Source organism: Bolinopsis microptera, chromosome 5 (genome assembly GCF_026151205.1).
Source record: "Bolinopsis microptera isolate Bmic1 chromosome 5, MBARI_Bmic_1.0, whole genome shotgun sequence".
In the NCBI taxonomy this organism is placed as follows: domain Eukaryota; kingdom Metazoa; phylum Ctenophora; class Tentaculata; order Lobata; family Bolinopsidae; genus Bolinopsis; species Bolinopsis microptera.
Window position 1 is genome coordinate 6,940,149 of NC_087076.1, and position 9,545 is coordinate 6,949,693.

The 9,545-nt window shown below is 42.8% G+C and overlaps 2 protein-coding genes across 2 annotated transcripts; both read right to left on the reverse strand.

The window, feature by feature from the left end:
* Positions 1 to 330: 330 nt before the first annotated feature.
* On the reverse strand, positions 331 to 5,606 carry LOC134815397 (uncharacterized). Its single transcript, XM_063823930.1, has 4 exons — positions 2,250 to 5,606; positions 1,422 to 2,083; positions 953 to 1,044; positions 331 to 746 (listed from the first exon to the last, which is right to left on the reverse strand). Exons 1-4 carry the CDS (start codon positions 5,604 to 5,606, stop codon positions 409 to 411), a joined length of 4,449 nt encoding a protein of 1,482 aa, XP_063680000.1. The 3' UTR covers positions 331 to 408.
* Positions 5,607 to 6,167: 561 nt separating this feature from the next.
* LOC134815398 (uncharacterized) lies at positions 6,168 to 8,849 on the reverse strand. Its single transcript, XM_063823931.1, has one exon. The coding sequence runs from the start codon at positions 8,847 to 8,849 to the stop codon at positions 6,168 to 6,170; it is 2,682 nt and encodes an 893-aa protein (XP_063680001.1).
* Between the last annotated feature and the right edge of the window lie 696 nt (positions 8,850 to 9,545).

Consider the following 9,545-nt stretch of genomic DNA (forward strand, 5'->3'; position numbering starts at 1 on the left):
TTACATGATAAGCGAACAAACCTTAGCAAACCAAGCGATGAAGGTTGTGCCAAAATTTCTGGGTTATGAACTTTGAAGAGTTATGAATTATCAAATATTTTACTGTAAAATACTTTCTTGAACGTGATTGGATAAATATCTTATCTTCACAGGTTTTAAAAGCATATGATGCAAACAATGATTAGTAGACATTGTTTACATGATAATAACAACGTTTACAGTTTACATGATAGAGCATACTTTGCTGGCATGTTTACATGACAGAGCACACTTTGCTGGCATGTTTACATGATAGAGCACACTTTGCTGGCATGTTTACATGATAGAGCACACTTTGCTGGCATGTTTACATGATAGAGCACACTTTGCTGGCATGTTTACATGATAGAGCACACTTTGCTGGCATGTTTACATGACAGAGCACACTTTGCTGGCATGTTTGCTTGTAATAGCTCCCGCCCCGGATTGCTTACTTAAAAAGTGCACGAACTCATCAAACTCCAACGCCCCCGATTGTTTCACATCAAACCGCCTAATCTGTTCAGAAACCAGCCGTTTAGACATGGGCCTGCCTATCATCTTCAAACAGGACGTGATCTCATCCGGGGACAGTCTGTAGTCCTGACTAATGTCTATCTTACAGAATGCAGTGAACAGTTCGTCTAGTTCTGTGCGGCTGATTTGGGGGTGAAGTCGGGTGAGGAGATCGTAGTTTGGTGAGGCTGTCTCCGCTGTGTACACCAAACCTGTTGAGTAGTTAGCTTCATTAATATAGTAAAGGCTTGAATAGTGAGGAAACTTGGTTATGCCATACACACCAAGTATTTGTGACAAACCTTAGGTATGGCAATCCGATTATGGCATAGATCCAGAAGTATTACTACACTTCTCGATCTTTCATTCCAAATTTCAAATTTTATGTTCACAAAGATTGTATTTACAAAACAGAAACCTCCTCGCTCAATGGACCGGAATTTGTCCTCGACTTTCTGCGCGTACACCACGGACCTACAGTCTGCTCCGAGTAGAACTCCTGAGAACGATCTGAAACAAGAACAGTATATATAAATATATATAATATAGTGTGTACAGCATGGCAAGACCACTAGCATGCAAGCTGTTAAAAGTAGTACGATGTTGTGTCAACGATTGTGATATTACATTCGACCTACGTCAGTATAAATGAGTTAAAATAGTTATGACTTATTTTGTAATGTGTTGTGGTGGACAAACTGATGTAATATAATAATTATAAGTCAACACAGGATATCAAATTTCTAGCTGCTCTTTCGTCGACAATGATGAGGTATAAATATATTCAAATGGTAACTGATCAAAACTGTTACGGTAACCATAGCAACAGTTTTGGTTGATTGTTGAAAAGATGTTGAAGTTATCCCTTGTACAATATACTAATGTACCTGTTATCGCCAGACATCATAGCTTTGATGCCCAAAACAAGGTCGTAAGTCTTAGGATTAACGAAGTACAGTAGAAGTCTAGTTCCACAAACTATCGACTGAGGACTCAGCCGTGCTACCGGTTTGCCGGACTCCTCTTGGAGGACTCCACTTGGGACTCTTCTGATATACTCCAAAGCAACTTTGCTCTTAAGTTTCCTCCCAACAGTATCCGTGATAGAAACAAGCCAGGAACCGTTAATATCACAGATATTAGACCTGGTTTTGGAGAGCTGGAGACGATCTAGCAGCACTTTCAGCGGGTCCAGGTACATCAGCTCAAACTGACCTACATTCTCCGGATCCACGTCAGAGGAAGCAGGCCGGAAGTCAATCCAAGTAGACTGGCTGGTCTCGTGGCTAATCTGATGGGGAGGGTAGGAGGGCTTGTAGGTGGACTTTACCAGGGGGCGTGGCTTGCTCTGGTCTGTGTGGGGCAGGACAAGTGGTATTATTAGTTTGCCTGAGTCGAATGCTAAGCTGATCTCCTTGGTGCACATCTCTGATTTGAGGTATTCTTCGGAGAGCAGGCAAAGTTCGCATTTAGCTAGTCGAATAGCGGAGGTGATGTCTGAACTCCAGTTAGCTCCGATTTCCATCCGCTGGTCCCTCCAGCACAGCACCTGAAATGTTGTTAAATTTCACAAAATATTGTAGATATGTTTAAATAATGAGCTTTAAGAAGTAAAGAAACTTGTGCAACAACAGCATAACCGATAAAGAACAAGCACCTCAACTGATGCATAACAAATAATTTGTTATATTAACAACTTCCTAAAAGTATATTACCTCGTTGTTCTCCAAGTACATTTGAAGGAGGTCCGCCCAACCACTATCCGTACTTCTGTAGGTAATCATAACATCGTATATTGATGAGTGGAACTGCAGAGCTTCCTCTTCTAAACTCATTGTTCCTCTCAACAAACAGTTCTCGTCAATAATGAAGAATTCTCGTCTGGTTCTAGCCCCGTATTTAATATCAAACTCGTAGCGGGAGATTGAGAGATGCGACAGATTTGTTTCCAGCATTTTCCTACGACCCACAAAACTATAATTCTCAATCTTCCCCATGATATCATGAGTGCTCTTACAATAAGCTTCAAACGCATCCTGTCCTTCTATCACAGACTCGGTATGCAGCTCTTTATACGACACGTAATCCACATCATTGAACGCTTCAATGTACCTCTCAATAAAATCCAGCACATAAGCCTCACAACTCACTCCAATCTTGTCGGCTTCATCAAGTTTCTGAAACCGAGTCTGCAAATAATCGTACACGTACGACAAACACCTGGTATTGGCCAGGGAAGCGTACTCGAAACAGATCAGGCTGGATCCTGACATTGATTTCTGGATAACCCCGACCATGGTGCTGAGAACTGGCTTCCTGTTGACACACCTGGGTATGGTGCAGTAGAACCTACTCCCGTAGAACACCCCGGGCAGGATGTAGTTCCTGTAGTAAACGTCCACTGAGTGTTGTCCTGTTTTTACAATACCTAACATTTGGTTCTGCTCTTTTACCGTGTATATGCCACTGATTTCATCTATTTCGAGTGTCAAGGTGATTTCCATTTGGATGTTTTGAACTCTGTTGATGTAAGTTCCCTGCATGGTTTGACCATCTCTCTCAATAACCAACTCATATTTAGAATCTTCGTTATCAAATGTGAAGGTGCTTTCTTCATTGTTTACATGTCCTTTGAATTGCTTTGAAGAAACAAAATCATTGATTCCAACAACCCTCCCAGAAACACCGTCAGTTAAAATATAGAGAAGTTTGGGAAAAGTGAGGTGTTTGACTTTCCCTTTCCTGGCGTCAGCAGCGGCCTCGTTGTATCCACTCTTGAAGTCAACTTTACTGAATGTTCTAACGGACCACATTCCCGATAGAAAGTAGACGGGAGGCTTGTAGTTACTCTTAACTTCCTTGACAAGTGTTTTGAAGAGTAACGAATTCGGATCTAGTGTCATTTTGCCTGTTTGTTTCAGTCTAGCAAGACAACTTAGTAGAGTTTCTTTCAGGTTCAGATCTTTCCAGAACTTGTCGTTGAATATATTTCGTCGGGCATCATTTGCTATGATAAAGAATGGGACGTCTTTAACTGAGATCTTTTTGGCGGTTTCAACGAGGTCAGTATTATCACGGACATGAGCCGACAGGATGAAGCAAACACTTCGGGCAGAATCCAAATCATTTGCATCACAAGAGATAGGGCCCACTCCCGCTTTCAGAAGATTATATTTCAGTTCTTTCAAGACTTCCTTATCCTCATCAGCTCCTACGATTAGTACGGGGAAATCTTCAGGTTTCGGGGGAACGTAAGTGAATGAGTTGATGACGGACGTGCGCAAGGACCGTTGTTGAGCGTCAGCTACAAGCTGTAAAAACATTTCAGTGTTCATTGTGTCCACTTGAACAGTCTCCCCAACCATCTCACGTTTAGCGTAGAACTTCGTCTTGGGAATTACTGTCACCCCGTTTTTACACTTGAAGAAAGAGCCACTAGCCTCAGTGGACCTGTTTCCAGCGTTAAACACTCCCTCGTAGGTTGTACAGGAGCTGGGAGTATTCTGAACGTATAACCAGAACCGCCGACTAGCCGAATCAAATATCCCTGGATACATTACACCGTGGTGTCCCTTGATATCTGCTAACAGATCCCCGCCTCGCTGCTGGATGATAGTCATGTGTCCCTTCTCCCCTTTTAACTCGGAGAGGGTGTCAGTTATCTCGTAAAACCCTGAAACCCCCTCGTTTTCTTGGTCAGCTGACAGTGTACCCACACACTCGTACACTTTGTCTCCAACACATGATACCTCGCAGATCTGCCCTTCAAATCGGCTGCCTTTATAGTCCAACACTCCCTTTATCCTCAGCATTATCTGGAAATATTCCTCCTTCCACCCCTCGTTTTCTTGATTCCACGGTCCACAGTATGCACCAGTGATATCAAGGATCCTGCTGTCAGTGTTAAAGTCACCCTCAAGTACGATACCTGAGGGAGTACGGCCCCGAACCTTGCCGTCATCATCAGTGTACAAGTACAGTGTCATACATCGGTTATCGTAGAAATTAGAGCAAAAGTCCCCACTAACAACAACCTTGCAATGCCATATACCACACACAGTACTGAGTTCCACCAAATCAGCTTCACTTCTCTCGGTGTAACTTTTGATCTGTGAAGCCATCTCAGTGAAGCTGACCTCCGGGGAATCCACACCGATCCAGTTATACCACTTACTGTCAGCAAGGGAGTAAGCCATGTTGTCAGGGATTCTGTTTTGTCTGAAAGCGGAACATGTTGGGTGGACTAAAACTTTAATACAAAGTTCGCCGCTGTTAGCAAGTTCAGCACCTCTGGTTAGAAGACGAATGAGCGTGGCGTCGTAGGAGGCGTTGTCAGTGTAAAGGAGCAGTAATACCCTTGATTTGTGGAGTTCTTCTTCTGAGGTTGTTACTGTCAGCCCAGAAGATTCGAGAAGGATTTTTAGCCTATCAACAAAGATCTTATCAAAGTTGCAGGTGAGAAGGAAAATGTTATAATCATCGTTGAGAGGCTGTCCACTCCATTGTGGTTTTATATAAAAGCTGTTCAAATTAGAGATTACCTCGTCCCATTTTTCAGATGTAATGATAGAATCAACTTTCTCGGACAGCTTCTCGAATCCCCCAGAATTTGTATATTTTCTAATTCCTGGTTCGGGAGAAAGTACTCGGGTATCGACTTTATCACTTTCAGTTGGGATAAACAAATTAGTTTCTTTGGTTTTTTCATTCTCTTCTTTGGGAGCCAGTGTTATCCATTCAGAAAAATAAGATTTCTTCGTTCCCTTCTTGTAACAAGTAATTTCACATTCTCCAAATTTAGTGCACAAAACAGTTGCAGTTTTCCACTCCCCAAATAGCTCAGCTTTAACTTTGTCACCCTCGCTTGCGAAGTTGGCGTTTGCATCTTTCGGTCTGAAGAAATTGTCATCCAAATCCTTGACCTTATCTGCTGGCACTAGTTCAGCAAAGTTTTCTTTTAAGTTTTCGTATTGGATTTTGTACAAGAGCTTTGGTCCAAGTTGAGAGACCACATAGTCGAATTTTTCGTCACTTTTTATTACATCTCCGACTTTTACCTTCTTTTCTGTCATTTGCTGTTAGCTGAAATTACAGTAGGATAGCACAAGATACAGCATAAAATTCAAATTATTGGCCCGTAATTGTGAACTGTCATAACTGTACTGCAGTTACTCAACGTTTACCACAGTTAAACTGTAGATAATGTTGCGTGATTTATCATTTTCAAATCGAAAAATGGTCTGATACTCCTGTGTCCTGACTTGTCGAAGTAATTTTGGATTTTACTCTAGTAATAACAGATAATATCGAAAGTTATAATTAAATGTTTTAATTTTATCCGGGGATTCTTTAGGGTGATGGTTTTATTCAGAATTACTGCAAAGAGTACGTTTTAACCAGATTACAAATTCAAATTCAAATGGACTGAAGAAAAATGTAAGTATCGCCCGAAAAGATGATGTGACCAAACATGGTCGCTTTAAGAAGATTGCCAAATCGAAATGTACATTCTCCACATCGTCGATAACTTGCTAATTGCTTATTATCAAACATGTCAATCTTACAAATGTCAACAATCCTAAAATAATTTAGAACCGAAATGTGATCCTTTGTAAGATTATATGTCCCAAAAGTCAAATTGACTTGTACTCAAGTATAAAGTCGAACAATTTACTCCAATAACCACGGTCACTAGCAAGTTCTCTCAAATGAAGAATATCATCATACGACTGAAGCAAGATGAAACGCTTCCAGAGGTCAACCTTCAGGTGGTGTAGGAGGTTACGTCTGTGAGCCCCGAGTCTACCAACTTCACTACACATCTCGACAGCAAAACACAGCGCAGCTTGAGCTGGTGATCTTTCATCGCTCCTCAGTATGTGTCCTAGCATCTTCCACCTAGATAACTCAGCACGCTCAGACATAGGGGTAGAGTTACTCTGTTTGTAGAGGGTATCTTTGGACATCATACTGCGTGGCCAGCTGACGTTCATGATCTTTCTGAGGTGGTTACGGTGACATGCATGTAGTTTGTCCCAGTACGATTTTGGCATTCCCCAGCAACTAGAGTTATACATGAGGATAGATACTACTTGGGCCTCATAGACCTTCAGCTTCTTCTGTAGGGGGATCTTACTCTGGCACCAGACCTTCTTGAAGTTCTGGAATGCTACATTGGCTAGCATGATTCTTCTGGTGACATCTTTCCTACTTTCTAGCAGAGAACCCAATAACTTGCTACTGCACCATTCTTCATTCATTCTAAGGGGTTTACCATCATCCATGACCTCATCTTTCCCAGCTATGTAGACGTGTACAAACTCTGTCTTTGATTCATTAATATTCAGATTCCACTCTTTGAACACCTTAGTAGCGATAGGGAGGAGGGCTTCTAGAGCATCTTTGTCTTCACCAAGATAGTCGATGTCATCAGAGTAGGCATCTTCTTCAGGCATGCCACTAGGGCTTATAGGAGGGGTTGGGCGCAGCGTCACGGCACGCAGGTGGTAGCAGGCACCAGCTAGAGTGATTGTGAAACAGAGGCCTGAAACACTATCACCTTGGGGTCCTCCATTGGTGCTGATGAATTCAAGGGAGGTAGCGTTGTTGACTCGCACCTTGATCTTGGTGTTGCTCAGGAGGAATCTCACTAGTCTGATCTCATCTCTTGTGCACCCTGCGTCCTCTAGGAGGTTGAGCACAGTCTGCCTACTGATCGTATCGAAGGCACTGGACATGTCTAGGCCCATCTTGTGGAAAGACCACTCTCTTTCTTTTACGATGCTGATCAACATACGGTGACACCATACCAGGTCTCCACAGCTTCTCTTCTGCTTGTAGGCAGCTTGCCATGGACCTGTGTAAGCGTCTACCTTTGCTTCAATTCTCCTGAGTGTAATGAGGGATAGCAGCTTACGAGCACAGTTACATAATGTCAGGGGTCTGAGGCTTTTCAGTTCACCAGGAGTCTTCCCAGGCTTTTGAAGAGGGGTGATGAAACATTCTCCGACAGCATCAAGGAACAGGTTCTCTTCAAAGCAGGTGTTGATGATTTTGGCGTAATGGACACATAGCGCACTCCCGCCATATTTGAGGAGCTCATTGGGGGTATTGTCAGGTCCGTTGGCTTTGCCGTTCTTGAGGCGTTTAGCAGCGGTTTTTACCTCATATTCTGTGATAGGGCAGTCGAGGGGAGAAGGGGGACCTTCAAACGGGTCGAGGGCAGGTTCATCTCCAGTCAGCTGTTCTTCGTACCAATCACGGAGTACTTCAGCTTTAGCGAGGTCTGTACCAATAGGGTACCCATCCTTATTGTGGACAACTATAGGCTTTGTCTCTTTGGTCTTAGCTAAGGATCTCACAGCTTCGAACATTTGACGCGTGTCGTCAGTTGATGAAATTTCTTCAGCTAACTGGTCAGCCTTAGCACACTCTAGCTCCTTCAGTCTCTTTTTGATGTCTTTACCGAGCTTATTTCCCCGTCCTCGCAGTACAGAGCTATCACAGGGCTTGTTGGTGCTTGCCAGGGCAAGGCGTATATTGTGTCGTTCTGCGACTAGGGCAACAACAGTAGGGTCATTAGAGAAGAAGCACTTATTCTTAGCCTTCCTGTAGCCTAGGGTCTCAGCAGCTGACTTATGAACTTCACCAAGTACTACTGCAAAGTCCTTGTTGGGATCACCTGAGGGTATTACAGTAGAAAGTCTACTAGCAATGTCATGTTCATACGCTCGTTTACAATCGGGGTCTGATGTGAGCCTGCGAGTGTCAAACATTTTAGGACGTTTAGGAGCTTTAGCGTAGAACAAGGGGCGTTTAGACAATTCAATCTTACATATTACAAGCCTGTGGTCAGAACTAAACACCATACCGTTGTGCGACCTAGCATCTCTGAGCAGACATTTACTTCTTCTTTTACAAAGAATATAATCTATCTGAGTAAACACTTTACGCTTTTTACCAGACTGACCTTTGACATTAACCAAACCCTCGTAAGTGGTCCGATGACTCGCACGGTGAAGGAAGGCAGTATTAGCAGCAAACAGGTCGTTTCTACACATGAAGTTGAGAAGGTAGTGACCGTTATGGTTCCTTTTACCCATACCGTGCCTGCCGACATAATCTGACACACCATTTACATAATCTGAGTCATCAAGCTTACCCAGCCTACCGTTGAAATCTCCCATCACAAACAGCTCGTATCTTGAAGGAATGACAATAGCTGAACTGACTTGCTTGTACACTTTCCTGACAATTTCTGGTCTGAGTTCTGATTTGGTGTTAGTGGGGCAGTACACATTGACGGCTCTAAACATGACGGGTTCACCGTGCTTTACAGGCAATCTGAAATCTATCCACGCAACACGGTCACTGACACGATGATATTGAACAATGCACGGTACTAGCCGCTTTGATACCACAAACCCCAGACCTGCATAACAGGCATCCTTTTGTTCAATGATAATCAACTTATTGCCACAGGGTAACATTGCTTCAAATGGCTGAGTGATCTTAGTTTCTTGAAGGGCTATAACGTCTAATTTATATTGAGTACAGTCACGTCCTAATATATGTTGGTCTACTTCTTTGCTCAGCCCACGAACATTGAATGTTGCAAGGGCTAGAATGAGTGAGAGAGGGAGCAACTTAGGGACGATGAGTAGAGGGTTAGATGCTGCTGCAGGAGTAATCTGTGTCTCCTTGCTTCTGCCGATGTGCCTGACGTCATCACTGGTCATTCCACCTCAATAAATGTAATAGATTTGTAGTGTTGTAATTAGTTTAGTTGCTAATTGCTATGCCGTCAAAATAGATATGAATAAGTCAGCTTGGTCCTTTGAAAAAAATAAAAAAAGACGACAGAACTTTAGTGCAATAAATAGCTACAAGCTTATGGCTACAACTAAACAGTAAACATACACGTATAATAAGCAAAATAGCGAAGCGCAATAATTTTCTAAATGAAGCTCTATCTTGTTCGAGACATTGAGCGCTCGATTCGAAAGTAGATT